The sequence below is a fragment of the Sus scrofa genome, chromosome 2 (assembly GCF_000003025.6).
Source record: "Sus scrofa isolate TJ Tabasco breed Duroc chromosome 2, Sscrofa11.1, whole genome shotgun sequence".
Lineage (NCBI taxonomy): Eukaryota > Metazoa > Chordata > Mammalia > Artiodactyla > Suidae > Sus > Sus scrofa.
The window spans coordinates 80,833,812-80,854,977 of record NC_010444.4 but is presented as its reverse complement, the minus strand read 5'-3'; the positions used below and the strand labels follow the sequence as shown (position 1 = coordinate 80,854,977).

The window sequence follows — 21,166 nt, the reverse complement described above, 5'->3', positions numbered from 1 at the left end:
TTCACTCCCTTCTCACTACCCATGCTCACAGGAGCAAAGACCTGGAAGAGGAACCTGACAAATTTAAAGGGTTTCTCTGAGGAAGTGAGATGAAACCTAAGAATGAGATGGAACTAACCAGATCTAGAGGGAAAGATCACTCCAGGAAGAGGAACTATATTTGCAAAGGCCCGGAGGTAGCGGTGGGAGCAAGGAGGAAGTGAATGAAGACTTTATCTGAAGATGTGGGTGGGCCAGGTCAGGCCAAGAATCTCTATAGGAAGTTCTTGGAAAGTTTTAAAGCGGTGGCTGTGGTTGATACAGTCGTATTTTCTTTTCTTTTCTTTTTCTTTTGTCTTTTTAGGGCTGCACCCACAGCATACGGAGGTTCCCAGGCTAGGTGTCAAATGGGAGCTACAGCAGCCACAGCAACCTGAGATCCTAGCCACATCTGCGACCTACACCAGAACTTGAGGCAACGCTAGATCCTTAACACACTGAGCAAGGGCAGCGATACAACTCCTGTCCTCATGGATATTAAGTCAGGTTACTGTTATGGCTGGGCTATAATAGGAACTCCCATATTTGTATTTTAAATATCACTCTGGGAGTTCTCTTGTGGCACAACGGGTTAAGGATCCTGCGTTGTCACTGCAGTGACTTGGGTCGCTGCTGTGGCATGGATTCGATCCCTGGACCAGGAATTTCCACAGGCCGGAGGCGGCCAAAAAGGAAAAAAAATCACTCTGAAAGTTGTTCAGAGAACGGATGGGGGTACAAGCTGGGTAGGTCTACTAGCTACTGTATGACAATTGCGCAGAAGACAAAGGAGCCAGACTAAGCCAGAGTCTACGGAAATGGCGGGTCAGGACTGCTGGGTCTTGTCCCCAGAGGGATGAAGTGCAGGAGGTGGAGCAATGGACTAGAACTTGGAAGCCTGGCCTGGGTGAGGCAAATAAAGGCAGAATCGGAAGGGATGTGCCAGCTAGGATTGCCCCCCCGCCCCCCCCGTTCCCCCGCCCCGTAGGCCGCGGGGCGCTGATGGGTTCGAGGACTGGTCTCCAGGTGGGCGGGACGCTATGCCACCCGCTGTCAGGAGCTGGTCCAGGAGGGGCCAGGCCCGAGATGGGCGGGGCACTGGGCTGTTCCCGGCCCAGTCTCTGTCAGGACAGAGCTGGTCCAGGAGGGGAGGAGCCCAAAGTAGGCGAAACTCGAGGTGGGCGGGGCGCTGGGCCGCCCCGCGGCCACGCCGCTGTCGCGGGTGCATTCCTGGCTCTCCCGCCCGGGGCTGAGCAGCTCCCGGGCTGAGCCTGCCATCCCCGCTGGGCGCAGGGGTCGGGGCTGGTGGAAGCTGGGAGCCGGGCTGCAGAGGACCCAGGTGAGTCGGAACCCTGTGCTGGAAGCGGGTCCACGGAGGTTCGAGGTGAGCCGGGACCAGGCTGCGCTCCCAGCCGCCAGGGGGCGAGCGGCGGCGGGACTGGGAGCTGACCCCTCCCAGCACTGAGGACCTAGGCGTCCGCTCAGCCGGTGGGGGGGCGGGGGGGGTTGATGGGGACGGTAAATCAGTAACCCGCAGCGCACACAGGGCCTTTTGTCCCGCTCTGTCCAAAGAGCACCCGGGCCGCGGAGCTGGTTACTCATTGCCCACCGGGGCGGGGGCGGGCCGGCTGTCTCTGCAGCTCTCCTTCAGGACCCGTGACTGGCATTTGCCCCCAGCGAGGCTGGGTTGGGGTGGAGGAGGAAGAGCGCCCTGGTCCCTCTGTCCCCGACCGTGTGCGGGCTCCGAGTAGAGATAAGGAGGCTGTGGCTCTGAGAGGTGCAGTCATTTGTCCAGGGTCCCCCAGCGCTTGGGTGCGAGAGGCTGGAGAACACAAGACTACTTGTGCCAGAGTCAGGCCCTTCGGCCCCACGTGCTGGGCCGTCGGTCAGCGGCCCCTTGTGACCCGACTAAGGTTCTGAGGTCAGGGTAGCCTGGGGGTGGGATAAAAATCCCTGGGCCTCCCACTCCACTCCCAACCTAGAGAGCCGCCCTTTCTGCAGAGCAGAGCAGGGTGAGGGGATTTCACAGAGGAAGGGCAATGGAAGCCAGTGATGGGCACAGAGATAGTGGAAATTGTGTCTTCTGAGCTATGTGGAAAAGAGAAATGGGGAGCATGGAGGTATAGGCAAGAGAGAAGACGTGCAGTTTTGAAAACTAATGGTTTAACAGTACTGAAGTAGCAGAATGTGCAGCCAAAGATAGGGACAAGGGCATGGAGGGAGGCCTAGGATGCTGGATAAACAGTGTGGACTGGGTCCTGCTGCACATAGACAGCCATTAAGGGCTTGTAAGCTGGGGTGGGACAGACTTTTTTTTTTTTTTTTAATCAGCTTGATGTGGGATCTCAGTTCCCAGACTAGGGATTGAACTCTGGACCACACTGGTGAAAAGCACAGAGTCCTAACCACTAGGACACCAGGGAACTTCCCAGACTTGTCATTTTTGAAGCCCTGCTGGAGAACCCAGAGAGATGTTTGCAAAGGTCCAAGCTAGAGATGACCGTGGCATGCTCTAGATTCAAGCAGGGGAAGAGGGATGGACTGGAGAGGCGTTTGGAAAGTGATGCCCCAGTTGGAGGCAACTCAGGGAAGGAGCAGTTTGAAGCGGGAGATAATAACTTTGGCCAGGACACACCGAGTGCCACTTGCCTCAGAAGCAGAGCTGAAGAGGGAAAAGAGGCTAAGTAGAGAGGGTGCGATGGGACTCCTGGGCAAGGTAGATCCAGAAACACCAGCACCACCTGTTACCCAGCCCCAAGTGATAGCTGGTAGGCCCCTGGAACTACACTGGTCACCCTCTTCCTTTGCCCTGGCTGAGGTTCGGTTTTGAGTGTTCCTCTTGGGGGATGGAGACATCCTTGGTAGCATTTGGAGGAGGGTAATTGGATGGGGTGTGTGTGTGTACATCACACTTGAGGTGAGTAGCACCACAGAGAGAGGTGACTTCCCTGGCCAAGGGCAGACCCAGGGTGACAATCATGGGGAGGCAGATGGAGAAGAGAACATTCCAACATTATGTGTGCCCACCTCCTACATACATTCTCTTTTATCCTCAAAGTAGTCCTGGGAGGAGAGTGGCCCAGAGAGGGACAGGGACTTGCAAGTTGGTAAGAGTCAGGATTTGATCCTGGCTCTGTCAGACACTAGAGTGTACATCCTTTACAAGAGCTTGTGTTGCCTCAGATGGAGTTGTGGAAGCACAGAAAACAGAAGTATCTCCAGAATGCAGTTTTGGTTCAGAGTGTGAAAGAACTTCTGAGAGTTCCCTGGTGGCTCAGAGGGTTAAGGATTCAGCATTGCTGCTGCTCTGGCTTAGCTTTGATCCCTGATCCGGAAACTTCTGCATGCCTTGCAGGAGAGAGGACTTCTTTTGTAGTTTAGTGGGTTAAGAACCCGACATATTGAGTGTCGGCAAGGATGCAGGTTTGATCCCTGGCCTTGCTTAGTAGATTAAGAGTCTGCTGTTGCCACAAGCTGCAGCATAGGTCACAGATGCAGCTCGGATCCGGTGTTGCTATGGCTGTGGCCCCTAGCCCTGGATTTAACCCCTAGCCCAGGAACTTTCATATGCCACAGGTGTGGCCTTAAAAGGGGCGGGGGGGAGGAGTTCCTGTCATGGCTCAGCGGTAACAAACCTGACTATAGTATGCAGGAGGACTTGGGTTTGATCCGTAACCTCACTCAGTGGGTTAAGGATCTGGCTTTGTTGTGAGCTGTGGTGTAGGCCTGCAGCTGTAGCTCTGATTCGACCCCTAGCCTGGGAATTTCCATATGCCATGGGTGTGGCCCTAAAAAGACAAAAAAAAAAAAGAGAGAGAGCTTCCACTTGCCATAAAACGTACTGCCTTGTTAGTAGTGAGTGCCCTGCCACTGGAGGTGTCCAAAGCTGGTCATGGAAATGTCAGCAATGCGCTAAAGAGTGGGGATCAGATCAGATAACATCCAGATGCTGATATTTGGCCTTGTATTATATTTCAGATTTTTTTTTTTTGGCTCTTCAGTAATAAATTCATTTATTCAGCAAAAAATAAATTATGTGTGCTGAGAGGGAGCAGAAGATATATCTCAGTTCTCTGCTTCCCTCTAAGGAAAGAATCCCAAAACTGCCCTTTCTGTGAACTTGTGCCAAGGTCTCAGCAGGACCCAGGGAGAGCAGGAAGCGCAGATGCCCCCCATCCCCACCCCTCCCCAGCACAACCTACTGTGGGGAACCTTGGGTTCTGGCAGTAGCAGAGCTGGTTCTAGTCTCTGCCCTGTTGTTGCCTGGTTGGGGGCTTGGACAAGCCTTCAGGCCATTTCCTGTCTCAGTTTCCTCACCTGCAAAACAGGGGCATAGCACCAGCAAAGGTGCACATCTAGCAGGAGTTCTTTGCCTTCTCTGTTTCAGGAAGGCAGTCGGCGGGAGGCCCAGCCTGGGTCCCTGTGAGTAGCAGGAAGGAGATGCAGCTGCTGCTGGCCCTGTTGGGGGTCCTGCTGGCAGTGCCTGGGGCTCCAGCTTTGTCTCTTGAGGCCTCTGAGGAAACGGAGCTGGGTATGGCCTCGAAAACAGGAGAGGGTGGCAGGGGTGGAAAAGAGTGGGCATCAGGAGGGGACTGCTGGCTGAGCAAAGCTGGAGAGGATCCTGGCCCAGGCCCTGAGGAGGTGGCAGCGGGGCAGGACCCAACCATTGAGTCTCAGTGGCTGGCTCCCAGCAAGTGTCCATCCATCTCTGTGTCCATAAGAGAGGACTGGCCTTGCAGGGTGCAGGCCCTGAACTGGGCTGCAGAGCTGGCGGTGAGCCCCTTGGCTGTGTGTGTGGGTGTGTAGGTGTGTGTATATGTTCTGTGCACTAGGTGTGTGGCTTGGAAGGCCCAGGCAGCATGTGTGGTGTATGCACAGTGAGTGAGATGTGCTCCAGAGGGGTGGCGTGTGCCCTATACATAGCTATAGCTATGCATAGAGCAGTTATAGCATGTGCCTTGTGTGTGTGTGTGTGTGTGTGTGTGTGTGTGTGTGTGTGTGTGTGTGTGTGTTTCTTGGGCAGTGGCATGTGCTGTCCAGCATGTGTGCTACGCACTGTGTGTGTGATATACACCAGAGGTGTGGCATTAGCCCTGCGTGTAGCACCTGTAGCATGTGGTTGTGTGAAGGTCAAGGAGCACTGGGTGTCCAGCATGTCGAAGGGTGCTTGTGCCCAGTGTGTGCAGCATGTTCTCTGTATGCAGGGGGCTGACTCAGCCAGGGCTACAGGGCTCACTGACCTCTGTCCTGGGCCCACAGAGCCCTGCCTGGCCCCCAGCCCGGAGGAGCAAGAGCGGGAGCTGACTGTGGTCCTTGGGCAGTCTGTGCGGTTATGCTGTGGGCGGGCTGAACGTAGTGGCCACTGGTACAAGGAGGGTAGTCGCCTGGCACCTGCTGGCCGAGTACGAGGCTGGAGAGGCCGCTTGGAGATTGCCAGCTTCCTACCCGAGGATGCTGGCCGATACTTCTGCCTGGCACGAGGCTCCATGCTTGTCCTGCACAATGTCACCTTGGTTATGGATGGTAAGAGGGTCTGGCAGGGGCTAAGGGAGAGAGCTGGGGAGAGAGACTGTCTCCCTTGGACCTCAAATTGCCTCCCTCTGTCCCTGACATAGACTCCATGATCTCCAGCAACGGTGATGAGGACCCCGGGACCCACAGTGGCCCCTCGAATGGGCACATTTACCCCCAGCAAGGTCAGTATGAGTCTTCAAGCACTCATTTCCCTACCTCCTGGCTAGTCACTGAGAGGCGACCTGTGTAGAAACAAGTGGTCCTCCTGGGGACCCTGAGCTCTCCCTTCTCCTCCTCTCCAGCACCCTACTGGACACACCCCCAGCGCATGGAGAAGAAACTGCATGCAGTGCCTGCTGGGAACACTGTCAAGTTTCGCTGTCCAGCGGCAGGCAACCCCATGCCCACCATCCGCTGGCTTAAGGATGGACAGGACTTCCATGGGGAGAATCGCATTGGAGGCATTAGGGTGAGTCTCTGGGTGCCAAGACCATCTGCTCTCCATCGGTCCCCTCAAATCAAACCCGCACTTCTTTCCCTAATGAGGAAGGCACCTGTGGGGCCCCAGAAGGAGCACTAGACTGTGGACTTGGACAGCTCTGGTTGTCCACCAGAGCTGCCACTCTCCTGCAAGTGACTTAACCTCTCACCTTTAGTGACTCCATTTATATAGTGGGAAAGATCACTGATTGGCAGGTATTGGTATGTTTTAGCAACTCATCCTCATGAAGAGACCCTGCAGGGTCAGCTCTAGGTTGTAGTCTCAGAGGAAGAGACTCAGAGAGAGCAAAGGCTGGTTCAAGGTGGCACAGCTTGGAAGAAGTAAAGCTAAAACTCAAAGACTTAAACCCAGGGCTTAGATACTTCTTGGAGCCTTCTTTGTCCCAAAGTCCCTGGCCTTGACCTGGCCTCTCCAGAGCCCAGAGAGCTTTCAAAGACCCCTGTGGGCAGGATTTAGCCTCCTCACGCCCTGGTCCCCTGGATGGGCATGGTTCAGTGGCTCTTTGTGGACACTTCCCCTGCCCCCAGCTGCGCCACCAGCACTGGAGCCTGGTGATGGAAAGCGTGGTGCCATCGGACCGTGGCACATACACCTGCCTCGTGGAGAACTCTTTGGGCAGCATCCGCTACAGCTATCTGCTGGATGTACTGGGTGAGCGGGCGAGGGGGCGAGGCGGTGTGGGGGTGGGAGTCCTGCCCTGCCCTCAGATGGGACCCAGTCTGACAGACAAGATGGATTTAGTCTTAGATGACGCATTCAAGCTCCTCAAAGTGCCCAGATGGGTCCAAAGAAGCACAGGGGGGTCATGCACACCTGGAAGAGCAAGGGTCGTTGAGAGGGAAAGTGATAAAGATACCAGGCAGAGGGCACAGACTGGGTAAAGGCCCTAGACGTAAAGAATACAATGCAGGAGTTACCTTATGGCTCAGTGGGTTAAGGATCTGGTGTTGTCACTGCTGTGGCTCAGGTTGCTGCCGTGGCATAAGTTCGATCCCTGGTCTGAGAAGTTTCGTGTGCTGTGGGTACAGCCAAAAAGAAAAAAAGGAGAATACAACACAGTTGTGAGCAGGTAGAGCTTGGGGTATGGCATTTAAGCAGGGAGCCAAGCCTAGAGGGTTTTTGAGTGATAGACGAAAAAGTTGTCCTTGACAGCAAAGGCAGTGGAGAATCATGGAAGGTTTAAACAGGGTAAGAAGGGGAGGAACAAGGTCTGAGCTGAGTATCAGGAAGGTCCCTCTCTTGAGCTGTGGGGAGGCTGGAAGTGGTGCCACCAGTCAGGGCTGACATCCCGGCCTGGCCCCCAGAGCGGTCCCCGCACCGGCCCATCCTGCAGGCGGGGCTCCCAGCCAATACCACAGCCGTGGTGGGCAGCGACGTGGAGCTGTTATGCAAGGTGTACAGCGATGCCCAGCCTCACATCCAGTGGCTGAAGCACATTGTCATCAACGGCAGCAGCTTTGGTGCCGACGGCTTCCCCTATGTGCAAGTCTTAAAGGTCCAGTCCCTACCAGCACCTGAGCCCTACCATTCTCCTGTGGGGAGTGGGTGGTGGTCCCCAGCTCCCTTTCCAGCCACAGTGTGGCCCCAGACCCTGCTGTGACCCCTGAATATGTCCCCCAGACAGCAGACATCAATAGCTCAGAGGTGGAGGTCCTATACCTTCGGAATGTGTCTGCCGAGGACGCAGGTGAATACACCTGTCTGGCAGGCAACTCTATCGGCCTTTCCTACCAGTCAGCTTGGCTCACAGTGTTGCCAGGTGAGTTTCTGCGGGGGCCAGGAGAGGCTGCGGGATTCTGCTGTGGTCTGGCACTGGTCTGTGAACCCGTTGGTCTTCCTTGGCCTGTGGGGTCTGGGTTTGGGATGTGGCGTGTGGATTTGTTAGTTTGATTCTGCGCATAGCAGTCCCTCTGGGCATGTTCACAGGTGACTGTGTGACCCTCTGGGGTGTGGGTATGTGGGATTGGGTATAAATGCAATTTTCTTTTTTCTCTTTCTTTTTTTGTTTTTGTTTTTGTTTTTGTTTTTTAGGGCCACATCTGCAGCATATGGAAGTTCCCAGGTTAGGGGTCCATTGGACCTGCAGCTGCCCGCCATAGCCATAGCAACGGCAGATCCCAGCCACAGCTTACGGCAACTCCGGATCCGTAACCCACTGAGCAAGGCCAGGGATGGTACCTGCATCCTCATGGATACCAGTCGGGTTAATTACTGCTGAGCTACAGCGGGAACTCCCTAAATGCAGTTTTCTTGGTGTGTGTCTCTGTGTGTTGGAAGCTATGAGGGTCTCGGTGGGAGGGGGTGGGTCAGCCATCTGACCACTGACTGGTTAGGTATCTGTCTTTGTGTATCTGTCTGTGGGCAGAAGAGGACCTCACGTGGACGGCAGCAGGGCCCGAGGCTAGGTACACGGATGTCATCCTGTACGCATCAGGCTCTCTGGCTTTGCTTGTGCTTCTGCTGCTGGCTGGGCTCTATCGCCGGCAGGTGCTCCACGGCCGGCACCCCCGGCAGCCCGCCACCGTGCAGAAACTCTCCCGCTTCCCCTTGGCACGACAGGTACTGGCCATCCTGTCCCCCACCTCCTGTCTCTGTAGGCAGGCTCTTGGCCTGCTTTCCACCCTCAGCCAGGCTTCAGCAGACCCACCGACTCTCTCACTTTGCAGTTCTCCCTGGAGTCGGGCTCCTCAGCCAAGTCAAGCTCGTCTCTGGTGCGGGGTGTCCGTCTCTCCTCCAGCGGCCCCCCATTGCTCGCTGGCCTCGTGAGTCTAGACCTACCTCTCGACCCACTGTGGGAGTTCCCCCGGGACAGGTATGCCGTGCAGGCTGAGGATAGGGATCAGACTCTGGGCAGGAATGTTGCCCTGGTGATGGAGGCCTCATCTCTCTCATCTCCAGGCTGGTGCTCGGAAAGCCCCTGGGTGAGGGCTGCTTCGGGCAGGTGGTGTGTGCAGAGGCCTTTGGCATGGACCCCACCCGGCCCGATCAAGCCAGCACCGTGGCTGTCAAGATGCTTAAGGGTGAGTATGGCAGCTTGGGGGAGAGACACTGTGGCCTTGGGACTAATGGACAGGGCCCAACTCTACTGCAGACCCTGACAAGTCACTTCTGAGTTTCAGTTTCCTCATGTATCACATGGGGTAAATAATGGTCCCTGCCTCCCAGCCTGAGGTTCATGCAAAGTGCCTGGTGCATAAAGTCATCACCACTGGGATGGTGATGACTACAAGGGTTTGGGGTGATGGGTTTCATACCCCATGTCAGCCTTGACCTCAAGAAACCTTGTTAGCCTTGAAGGCCTCCACCTCATTCCCCCACAATCTCCCCCGCAAGTTACATCCTCAGCTTCCTCCTGGTCCCCTGTGTCCACAAGCCCAGGCAGCAGCCCCCCAAGTTCTCAGGACACACCTGAGATCCATTGCTGTCTCCCAGCCCCCTCTGTAAAAACGGCCTGAACTGCTGTTCTGCTTCCCCAGCCACTCTTCTCTGCACAGCTGGGGCCACCTGGCACTTTCTGGGAGGCAGCGATTGAGAAATGTGCATTGCAAGTTCTGGTGGGGAGGGTATGTCATTGACTTGGGGCCACAGGTCAGGTCCGGGGGCTCAGCCCCTGGTCCTCAGCCCCTTCTCAAGAGAAGCTGGAACAGAACAGCTTCTTCCTGGCCTCCCCGAGCTGTGCCCCCACTGACAGCTCCCTAAATTCCCAGGCTTGATGGACGCCAGGCCCTGGTCAGACAGACCTTAGGGCGCCAGCCTGCTTCCCGCCCCCAGGAGCTCTCACCCCACGCAGGGACGAACGCCAAGCCCTCCAGACAGGGCTTCCTTCCTATTCAGAAATCTTCCCCCTTTCTCCTATTTCCTGCCCCCACTCACTGGCAGGCCTACCACTTCTAGATCCTTGATCTCGTTGCATTCTTGCCGATCCACTGTGAGAGTAGGGCCCGATCCACTGTCCCATGTCATATGAGAAGATTCTGAGGTTCAAAGATGAGGTTAAGAGACTTTTACAAGACCACACAGCCCAGCAGGGATTCAGGCCTAGATTTTTTTTTTTTTTTTTTGGCCACACCTGAGGCCTGCAGAAGTTCCCAAGCTAGGGACAGAACCTATGCCACAGCAGTGGCAATGTCAAATCCTTAATCCCCTGGGCCACCAGGGAACTCAAGACCCAGATCTTTTTGACTCCTGTCCAGGACTCCACGTCCTATCATCAACCCAAAGCCTCCCTTTCATAGTCACTCTGGCTGTCATCCTTGCAGACAATGCTTCTGACAAGGACTTGGCTGACCTAGTCTCTGAGATGGAGGTGATGAAGCTGATTGGCCGACACAAGAACATCATCAATCTGCTGGGAGTCTGCACCCAGGAAGGTGGGGCGGGGCAGGGCTAGGGGCAGGGATGGTTGGAGCCGGGAACCACAGCCTCAGCAGTGTCCCTCTCCCCTCCTTGCCTCCATAGGGCCCCTGTACGTGATTGTGGAGTGTGCTGCCAAGGGAAACCTGCGGGAGTTCCTGCGGGCCCGCCGCCCCCCAGGCCCTGACCTCAGCCCTGATGGGCCTCGGAGCAGTGAGGGACCACTTTCCTTCCCTGCCCTGGTCTCCTGCGCATATCAGGTGGCCCGAGGCATGCAGTACCTGGAGTCACAAAAGGTACAGTCAGTGCAAGGCTCTCGGCCACTCCAACTGCTCCATTGCCACCCTTTCATGCCCTGCATTTTTTTTTTTTTTTTTTTTTTTTCCTTTTTGGTCTCGCCCTCGGCATGTGGAAGTTCCCAGGCCAGGGATCAAACCCAAGCTGTAGCAGCGACCCCAGTTGCTGCGGTGACAGTGCCAGATCCTTAACCCACTGCACCACAAGGGAACTCCTCATGCCCAACTTCTTCCTCTTGTCTCTTTTTTGCTACCGGAAGTGTCCCTAGGTCCTTCTGTCTCCCTCATCTATGCAGTTGTCACTGTGTGTTCCCATTCCTTCTTCACATGCTCTCTACCCTATAGGCAGGAAGAGACAATGCAAGACAGAGGGTGTGGGCCCTGAAGTTAGTTGGCCTAGGTTTCACCTCTTTGGTTTTTTCTTTTCTGCTTTGGTTTGTTTTTTGTTTTTTTGGTGGGGGGCCATGGCGTGCAGTTGCTTGATATGGGATCTCAGTTCCCAGACCAGGGACTGAACCCAGGCCACAGTGGTGAAATCAAATCCTCACCAGTAGATCGCCAGGGAACTTTTCCCCTCTCTAAATCTTGATGTCCTTATCTGTAAAATGGGTGGGTGATCCCTAAGCCGAAGTCCCCTGCCCTGCCCTCAGTGCATCCACCGGGACCTGGCTGCCCGCAACGTGCTGGTGACTGAGGACAATGTGATGAAGATCGCTGACTTTGGGCTGGCCCGAGGCATCCACCATATTGACTACTACAAGAAAACAAGCAACGTGAGGGGAGACTGGGCAGAGCTGGGTGGGGCGGGGCATCACCGGCACCTGTGAGGCTCAGCAGCAATGTGCCTTCTCCCCGCCAGGGCCGCCTGCCTGTCAAGTGGATGGCACCTGAGGCCTTGTTTGACAGAGTCTACACACACCAGAGTGACGTGTGAGTCTCCTAGAAGCTGGAGGGGGTGTCTGCCAGCCATCGTTGTCCTGCCCCACAAAAAGGGCAAAGCACTTGCCCGGGGTCACACAGCCCTGGGACAGACCTGAATGGGTCCAGACTCTAAAAATGAACCCCTAATCCCCACCCCCGTGGTGGATCATACGTATGGGGTCCCCACCCTAGTCCCAGAGGTAGGGAGTGAAGCTGTGCCCCGCTGAGCCCGAATTCTGCCTCCAGGTGGTCATTTGGGATCCTGCTGTGGGAGATCTTTACCCTCGGGGGCTCCCCGTACCCTGGCATCCCCGTGGAGGAGCTGTTCTCGCTGCTACGGGAGGGCCATCGGATGGACCGGCCCCCACACTGCCCTCCAGAGTTGTGAGACCTCACCCCATTCTCCCCCACTTTCCAGTCCTCATCCTCTGCCCTGACCTTGGCCTCAGGGTCTGGCCGTAGGGAGTAGTCAGCACCAACTCACTCTCACCGCCTCCTCCTCAGCTCAGCGAGAAAGTTCCCGGCCTGGCTTCTACACCCTTCCATGGAATGGCCTCACTTAGCCTGCATCAAAGCACTTTATTTTATTATTATTTTTCTTTAGGGCCACACCTTGTGGCATATGGACGTTCCCAGGCTAGGGGTTGAATCAGAGCTGTAGCTGCCATCCTGCACCATAGCCAGAGCAACACGGGATCCAAGCTGTATCTGCGACCTATGCAGCAGCTCACAGCAATGCTGGATCCTTAACCCACTGATCCAGGCCAGGGAATGAACCCACATCCTCATGGATATTAGTCAAGTTCTTAACCCTCTGAGCCACAAGGGGAACTCCTCAAACCCCACCTCTTCATCACGCCTCCCACTCAGGACTGTGAGGTCTTCCCCTCACCCAAGCCTGGGGCTCCTTTTGACCTTTCCCCCAACCTCTCCCAGGTATGGGCTGATGCGTGAGTGTTGGCACGCAGCACCCTCTCAGAGGCCCACTTTCAAGCAGCTGGTGGAGGCACTGGACAAGGTCCTGCTGGCTGTCTCTGAAGAGGTACTGCTCCCCTCTTATCCCCTGACCTCCCTCAGCCCATTGCCCTCTGGGCCTCTTGCAACCTGACTACCAGGGCTAACCAGCACTGTTCCCCATAGTACCTTGACCTCCGCTTAACCTTTGGACCCTACTCCCCCGCCGGTGGGGACGCCAGCAGCTCCTGCTCCTCCAGCGACTCGGTCTTCAGCCATGAGCCCCTGCCCCTGGGACCCAGCTCCTTCTTCCCTGGGGTGCAGACGTGAGCGGTGGCACCAGGTTGTACCAGTAGGCCAGTTGGCAGCCTTGGGTCTCCCGGCTCAGCCACAACCTGGTGACCTTGGCAGCCCCAGGTCCTGACTTAAGGGTACTGTCCCAGATTTCTGGTTCCGCTTTGGGGAGGTCCGTCTCTGGTCCTGGGCTCCCTAGTTGAGACTTCCTGCTCCGGCCTCAGCTTCTCAAGCCAGAATTCAAGTCGTCTCAAGGCCCTGCCCTTGCCTTAGAGTCATGGTCGTAGTGTTCTATTGGCTTTTGAGGTTCTGCTTGGCCTCATGGGCCTTGATGCTTCGTCCTTGTTCCAGGGCTTCCGTTGGTCCTGGCTGCAGGGTTGTCCTAAATCTCCCTGCTTCCCTACATCAAGAGAAGTCCTGGCCTCTGAACCCTATTTCCCCAGGCCTCCCCAGCCTCCCCAGCCTCCCCTCTGCTGCTTGTGCCAGCATCTTGGTGGAGGAGCATTGGCCCCTGTGCTAGCCGAGAGGCTGGAAGCCTGCCAAAAACACAGAAGCAAATAGCCTTTTATAAATTATTTTTTTGAAATAAACCTCTGTGCGCCTGGTGTCTTCCCTGCAGCGGATGAAGGTGGAACAGGGTGGAGAGATCCCAGAGCTGGGAGTTTTGCCTGAGCGACACAGACTAAGGGGTCCATGCCAGGCCCTGGGTTTACATCCACCTCCAGGGCAGCGGAGGCAGGAGGCCAGGAGCCTGTGTGCACCTCTGTCTTGGTCCGTCTTACCGGCACCATCTTGTGTACATGATGGTGTGAACGAGTGCTCACAGGCAGAGTCGTCCCCACGGCACCATCCCCTGGGTGGGACTCCTGTACCCTCTGCACATGCTTATGTGTGTACGTGCCCTGGGACTGTCCCCAAGGGAGCTGGCAGCACCCCTCCCCCATCTGCTCAGCATTAACCAAGCTGACCGTTAACACAGTGTGAAAGCCTGAAACAGCTTCGAGGCTGCTGCTGCCCGCTCCCACGCTCTGCCGCTTAGGCCAGGGGGCTTGCGGGGGCTGTGCCCGCCCCGCCCCACCCTGGCCAGTCTCCCAGGCAGCAGCTGGTTGCCGCCTGGTTGGGCTGCAGCTGTCTCTGCCTGCCTGGTCCTCCCCTGGGGAGGCCATCATAGCCCTCTTCTCAAACACCCCTCTGGGGGGGGGGAGGGGCAGAGGGATCAGCTTTCCAGGGCTCTGAGCCTGGAACCTTCCCCGTCTCTATCCCAGCGGTTACTGCTGCTCTTCAGGCTGTGAACCACAAGGAGGAGGTACCTGACCCAGTGCCTGGTGCTCTCTCCTGCCTTGTCCTGGAGGACAGACCCTCTGTGGCTGCCTGCATGGCCCCCATAGCCTTGGGCGGCCGAAAGAACATTCCAGGCAGAAAGGATTGGCTCTAAGGATTTGGAACTGGGGCCACCCTGAAAGATGGAGAAGCAGCTTGTGGCCATGCTTCTCTTCCTACGCCAGTTCTCTTGGCACACCCACTGTGCCCTCTCTGACTCACCATGTCCCATATTGAACTACTCTTCTTTCCCCAAAATTGCACCTCCTTCAGGACCCCCATCTCAAAAGAAGGCACCAAGCCAAAACCCAAGAGGTCACTTCCTTTCTCTCAGGAGCCCTATTCCCTAATGACTGAAGAGAACAGTGGACTTGGAGCCGGGAAGTTCAAAGCCTGCCACTTCCAGTGTCCCAAGGCCTGTGCTCTCACTTCTCTGATCATTCCTTTCTTTACCTATACGAGTGGGGTGCCTACCTCCCAGGACTTAGGGTTTAGGATGAACTGAGTCTTGGATGAGCACATGCTTGCAGAAGGACGCCCTGTGGAGTTCATGTGGGTTATGCTGACTGTTTATCTGAGAGCTGTGCTTGGCCTCTGCAGCGGCCCTGAGTGTCCCTCTCTTTGCTCAAGATCTCCTCCATTCCCTTCCCACCCAGGCCCTTGCAGGTGACTCCACAGGCAGCTTCCAAAATCTGCTCTTGCCTGGAGTTCCTGTTGTGGTGCAGTGGAACCGAATCCAACTAGGAACCATAAGGTTTTAGGTTCAATCCCTGGCCTTGCTCAGCAGGTTAAGGATCCAGCGTTGCCGTGTGCTGTGGTGTCAGTCGCAGACGTAGCTCAGATCCCACGTTGCTGTGGCTGTGGCGTAGGCTCCAACTGTGGCTACAGCTCCGAATGGACCCCTAGCCTGGGAACCTCCATATGCCATGAGCACGGCCCTAAAAGCAAATAGTAATAATAATAATAATCAGCTCTTGGCTTATGCTTCTGCACTCAAGAACCCCCTCTGGGAGTTCTCTGGTAGCCCAGCAGGATCCGGCATAGTCACTGCTGTGATTTAGTTTCAGTCCCTGGCCCAGGAATATTCACATGCTGCAGGCATGGCTAAAAAAAAAAAAAAAAAAAAAAAAAAAGAACACCCTCTGGCTCCCTGGAGCCCCTCTAACTTTCTTTTTTTTTTTTTTTTTTTGGTCTTTTTGTCTTTTCAGGACTGCACCTACGGCATATGGAGTTTCCCAGGCTAGGGGTCTAATCGGAGCTGTGACTACCAGCCTAGGCCAGAGCCACAGCAACGTGGGATCTGAGCCGCATCTGTGACCTACACCACAGCCCACAGCAACGCCAGATCCTTAACCCACTGAGCGAAGCCAGGGATTGAACCTGCAACCTCATGGTTCCTAGTCGGATTCATTTCTGCTGTGTCATGATGGAAACTCCTTATATATATATATATATATTTTTTTTTTCTCTCTAACTTTCTGACTGAGCTCCAGTCTCCCACTGGAATCACTGGCCAATGAACGTTTCTACTAGTCTAGCTGATCATGGGAGAGGCAGCAGATCCCTCAGAGGCTCCCTGGGGAAGTAAAGAGCTAGGAGGCTAGAGTCGTGTGTGAGGACAAGGAGATGATCATTTTCCACTTTCCCACCATGAGCCCACTGCCCTGCCAGGCTCACCCACCCACCACTCTCTCACACCACAACCTCGCCAGATAAAAATTAGTTTCCCAATTTTTTTTTTTTTTTGGCCATGCCATGGCATGCAGAAGTTTTAGGGCCAGGGATCAAACCTGTGCCACAGCAGCGACCTGAGCCACAGCAGTGACAACGTCAGACCTTTAACCTGCTATGCCACCAGAGAACTCCCCAATTCAATGGTAAAGAAACTGACGATGTGATGGGCCAAGGGTCACAAGGAATGGAGTCTAAGGAAAGAGCTGAGTTGACCACCCTCCAACTCAGGTTCCTGGCCATTTCTGTGTGCATGCGAGACTCATCAGAGTGACAGGAGCAGCTGCTGCCTGGTAGGTCTTGGGGACCAAGAGGGGCTCAGCTGCCCACCCTGTGCCCCCTCCCTGCCAGCGTCCCTGGCAGGCACGTGCTTGCTGGGCCCTTTCCACATTCCTGATGTCCCATGTCAGAATGGGACAGATGCTACTAATTCCCTCATGCAATTTTGCTGCTTGCTGTTCCATCTCCCCTCTCCCAAGCCTGCTCTGGACAGTATGGCAGCATCTGGGGCCTGACCCTCTCATTTTGTCTTCTTAGGCCATGACACTGGCCTTGGGAGACTGTAGAAAAAGCACTGGGTCACCTCTGGACTCTGCCAGTCAGGGATCTGGTGAGAGCAACAGACAGCAATTCAGGTCTGGTAAGCTGGAGCCAAGAAACAGGAGGGAATCAGGGCCTGGGGGGGAGGGGCAGGCTGGCCACAAAGTGTGTGTGTGAGTGTTCATGGGGGTGGGGGGGTGTACTGTGACCAAAGTTATCCTCTCTGAGCCCCTCACAGGCAGGACAACATGCTTTGGAGAGTGATTATAAAAGATCAGTCAGGGGAGTTCCCGTCGTGGCGCAGTAGTTAACGAATCCGACTAGGAACCATGGGGTTGCGGGTTCCGTCCCTGGCCTTGCTCAGTGGGTTAAGGATCCGATGTTGCCGTGAGCTGTGGTGTAGGTCGCAGACGCAGTTCGGATCCTGCATTGCTGTGGCTCTGGCGTAGGCCAGTGGCTACAGCTCAAATTAGACCCCTAGCCTGGGAACCTCCATATGCCGTGGGGGCGGCCCAAGAAATGGCAAAAAAAGACAAAAAAAAAAAAAAAAAAAAAAAAAAAAGAGGCTATTATTGGAGTTCCCATCGGGACGCAGCAGAAACAAACCCGACTAGGAACCATGAGGATGTGGGTTCAATTCTGGCCTCGCTCAGTGGGTTAAGGATCCGGTGTTGCCATGACTTGTGGTGTAGGTCGAAGACGTGGCTCAGATCTGGCATGGCTGTGGCTGTGGCTGTGTTGAAGGCTGGCAGCTGTAGTTCCGATTAGACCCCTAGCCTGGGAATCTCTATATGCTGAGGGTGCGGCTCTCTCCCAAAAAACAAAAACAAATTGGCTATTATTATTATTGCATGGGGTTTAAGAGGGAATGGCCCCCAGGGCTGGGTTGCCATGATCTCATTCCTTGCCTTCCCAGGAAGGCGTTCTTGCCCCCAATGCCCAGATGAGGACACTGAGGCTCAGAAGGAGGAAGTGACTGGCTACATAGGGGTTCCCACTACAGAGCTCATTCCTAGAGCCCCCTCTGAGGGCCAAAAGAGACTCTGGATCTCCACCAAGCAGGAGACATCCGCTAATGGAATGTCCATGCACAGAAGTGCATTCATGATACCTAAGTGCAGATGCCCAGCACTTTGAGCTCCAGCCCTATGGCCTTCATCCCTGACATCTCAGGGCCCTCACTCAGACTGTTCCTTCCTGGGGAGTCTCCTCTTCCCCTCTCACCTGGCCAAGCCCCATTCACCCTTTATCATTTTTTATTTTTTGGCTGCCCTGAAGCCTATGGAGTTTCTAGGTGAGGACTCAGATCTGAGCTGCAGTTGTGACCTGCTGTGCTGGGCTAGGGATTGAACCTAGTGCTGTAGAAACACCATCTATCCGACAGGGGACCTCCCCCACCCACCCTTTCAATCTCACTTAGACCTCATTTCTAGTTGGGCCCTCCTTCATGCTGAGCCCCTCATTGCTGTAGAGAAGGATGTTCACAAAAGTCACCTTCCCACAACCTGTTGATCCCCAGGAGGCAAGCCCTGCTTTGATAGTTTTGTTTTTTTTGTTTTTTTTTTTTGTTTTTTTTTTTGCTTTTTTTGCTTTTTAGGGCCGCGCTTGTGGCATATGGAGGTTCCCAGGCTAGGGGTCGAATTGGAGCTGTAGCTGCTGGCCTATACCACAGGTACAGCAATGCAGGAGCTGAACCACATCTGCAACCTACACCACAGCTCACAGCAACACCAGATCCTTAATCCACTGAGTGAGGCCAGGGATCAAAACCAAAGCCTCATAGTTCCTATCGGATTTGTTTCTGCTGCACCACGATGGCAACTCCTGCTTTGATAGTTTTTAGGTCAGTAGTCCTAAAATTATACCATGTTTCAGAATTGCCGGCGGGGGGGGGGTGCTTGGGTTCCCGCCCCAGAATTTATTTGGTAGATTTGAGGTAAATCCTGCTGTATGCCATAAACCCGCGGCATATGGAAGTTCCCAGGCCAGGGATCCAATCAGAGCTGTAGCCACCTGTCTATGCCAGAGCCACAGCAACACCAGATCTGAGCCACATCTGTGACCTACACCACAGCTTAGGGCAACGCCGGATCCTTAACCCACTGAGTGAGGTCAGGGATCGAACCCTCAACCTCATGGCCCTTAGTTAGATTTGTTAACCACTGAGCCACGACAGGAACTCCTGGAAATCGTGTTTTAAAGAGGCATTACAGGAGTTGCCATTGTGGCACCATGGGTTAAGGATCTGGAGGCCCCGGGAACTTTCATATGCTGTGGGTGCAGCTGAAGAAGGAAAAATAAAAAATAAAGATGCATTACATGTTCATGGTTTAAGTAATTGAAACAAAAACTTCAACAGCACACATTTCAATGAAAAACTAACCCCTTGTACCCACTCTCTCTGCTCCCCAGGGGAAACTACCCCCATTTTCTGAGTCTTCTTGCATCACCCCTTCCCTGTGTCCGTGCAGCCCTTGATCCAGTTTAGTGGTTACTCTCCTTGCCCCGCCCCCCAACTCCCACCCAGGACAGCACCTCCCAGAACTGAGGCACAACAATGATGTGTGAAGGGACAGAGGACCCATTCCCTGGTACAGACACACTCAGGTGTATGCAGCCACTCCAGGACCCTAGCTGGGAGACCCCTCCAGCCCTCCACCTGCTGTAGGATTTAGCCTAATCCCAGAGTATGTGTGTGAGGCAGCTGCAGCTCTCTCTGGTGGAGAGAGCCCCCCCCCCCACCTTGGGAGGAAATCTTTTATTCTCTTGCTACCGAAATCTGACCTTCATTGGCACCTGGGCCCCAGGGCCGGGGCTTGTCCCCAAGAAGTGGCTGAGGAGGTGGCGTGAAATCGCCAACAGCTGAACTCACCCAGCCTTTCCCCGCATCCTCTGCAACCCAGTCACCACTGACATTCCACAGCGTCAGCCCCTTCCGGGCCCCCCAATGCCAGCCTCATGTTCTTGTGCTGGTCTTTGGCGCTCAGCCTGACCTGTTCCTGTTGATCGCACCCGCTGGCCCTGTGGCATATGGCTGTGGGCTTGTTGCAGCTCTTGGAACCTCCAGGCCACCCTAGTTCCCTTCAGACATGGGCTCAGCTATCACCTCCTCCAGGAAGCTCATGCCAATCTCACAGCACAGCCAGGGCATTCTGCCTCTATGCACAACTAGAATGACCCATTATGGCTCTCTCTATATCACTGAGGCCAGGGGCCTCATGGGCTCCACTTCTAAGTCAGATCCAGTGCAGGGCAGGCCTAAGGTTTGTCAAATTACTGAATGACCTGGTATGGATGATGATGAGGCTTCTGGTCAAGGAGGTTCTTTGCTTTAACAGCTGAGGCCCCTCAGAAATCTGGTCTCAGGAGAGGAAGGTTGGCTGGCAGGGCTGTGACACGAGGATCCATATTGGACAGCAAACTCTACGACTCTGCAAAAGGGGACTGAGATTATTGGATCCTGGGGTATCCTGGGGGACTGAGATTATTATCATTTTGGGGACCCACTGCACTTACACAGAGGAGCATCTGCCTCTATGGGCGTGGCCCCTTCTAAGCCACCCCTGAAGGCAGACAGGCTAGAGATAAATGATGGATAGCACGGAATTCTCTAGAGCAGCACTGTGCAGGGGACCTGTCTATCTGTCCAACACAATAGCCACGTGACTCACGATGATTATTGAGCATTTGAAATGTGGCTCACGTGACTGAGGGAGTGATTACATTATTTTAATTACTTAAAATAAGTTTAAAGTTTAAATTGCTGTGTAGGAATTCCCTTTGTGGTGCAGCGGAAATGAATCTGACTAGTATCCATGAGAATGTGAGTTTGATCCCTGGCCTCGCTCAGTGGATTGAGGATCCAACATTGCTTGAGCTATGGTGTAGGTCGCAGATGCTGCTCTGAACCCACGTTGCTGCGGCCGTGGTGTAGGCCAGTGGCTACAGCTCTGATTGGACCCCTAGCCTGGGAACTCCATATGCCGCGGGTGTGGCCCTAAAATAAATAAATAAATAAATCGCTGTGTGTTGACAGGACAGTTCTAGAGCCTTCACAAAGGGGCTGCTCTAAGTGGCCTGACCAGGAATTTGCTCCACCTCATATTTGCTGAGGGGAAAATTCGAAACAAATCCACATGAAACACACTCAGAGTTGGTAGGAAAGCGATTGCTTGGGAAGGATGGGCAAGTGGTCACCATAGCTGTTTCTGGGGAGAAGAACCAGGTGGTTGGGGTCAAAGGAGAGAGGGGACCTTTGTTTCTTTTGATTTTTGTACCCAATACATGCATTATTTATCCACAAAAATTGAATACTGAATTTTTTTTTTTCTAAAAAAAAGAAAAGAAAAAATACCAGAGAAGAGAAGTATCCTCTCTGAGGACTCACCAGCTTCCAAGCCTGCCTGGCCCAAACCTCAGGCTGCCCTAGAGCCAGTTTCAGAGCTGTACCAGAGCTGGTTTCAGAGCTGGAAGGCCAACCCCTTCTTCACCATGTCCCCTCTCACGCTGCCCCCCTATGCCCTCCCACTGCTTCACACACCAGTGCAGGCTGAACCCAGGCCCCTCAACAGACCCCTGCCCACTGCCCAGATGCCTCACAAACCCCTCCCCCATCTAGTCTCCAGCCCCAGTGACCTTCTTTCTGTTTCTCCACCACCGCAAGCTCATGAGACCCTCAGGGCCTTTGCACTTTTGGGACTCTGCCTAGAATGCTGGCCCCTGG

The 21,166-nt window shown here is 54.6% G+C and overlaps 1 protein-coding gene and 1 non-coding gene across 3 annotated transcripts; both read left to right on the top strand.

Annotated features, from left to right (window-relative positions):
• On the top strand, window positions 1,187-13,442 carry FGFR4 (fibroblast growth factor receptor 4). Of its 2 annotated transcripts, none has more exons than XM_003123682.5 (18): window positions 1,187-1,357; window positions 4,406-4,549; window positions 5,278-5,541; window positions 5,634-5,714; window positions 5,835-6,001; window positions 6,562-6,685; window positions 7,339-7,529; window positions 7,655-7,793; window positions 8,400-8,593; window positions 8,701-8,846; window positions 8,933-9,054; window positions 10,294-10,404; window positions 10,493-10,683; window positions 11,334-11,456; window positions 11,543-11,613; window positions 11,851-11,988; window positions 12,541-12,646; window positions 12,745-13,442. In XM_003123682.5, the coding sequence occupies exons 2-18, from the start codon at window positions 4,459-4,461 to the stop codon at window positions 12,886-12,888; spliced, it is 2,403 nt and encodes an 800-aa protein (XP_003123730.1). In that variant the 5' UTR covers window positions 1,187-1,357; window positions 4,406-4,458; the 3' UTR covers window positions 12,889-13,442. The 2 variants fall into 2 exon arrangements, with proteins under 2 accessions (XP_003123730.1, XP_013843009.1); XM_013987555.2 differs by having other exon boundaries at window positions 1,191-1,357; window positions 4,381-4,549.
• On the top strand, window positions 4,704-4,762 carry MIR7138 (microRNA 7138). The gene has a single exon (NR_128454.1). It is a non-coding gene; the product is annotated as a microRNA 7138 (primary transcript).

Bases quoted from the DNA above. Each gene is read 5' to 3' on its own strand.
- FGFR4 (XM_003123682.5), top strand. From the start codon at position 4,459: ATGCAGCTGCTGCTGGCCCTGTTGGGGGTCCTGCTGGCAGTGCCTGGG. The intron at 6,002-6,561 runs GTGAGTCTCTGG...CCCTGCCCCCAG, and splicing joins ATCGCATTGGAGGCATTAGG to CTGCGCCACCAGCACTGGAG. The intron at 8,594-8,700 runs GTACTGGCCATC...CTCACTTTGCAG, and splicing joins GCTTCCCCTTGGCACGACAG to TTCTCCCTGGAGTCGGGCTC.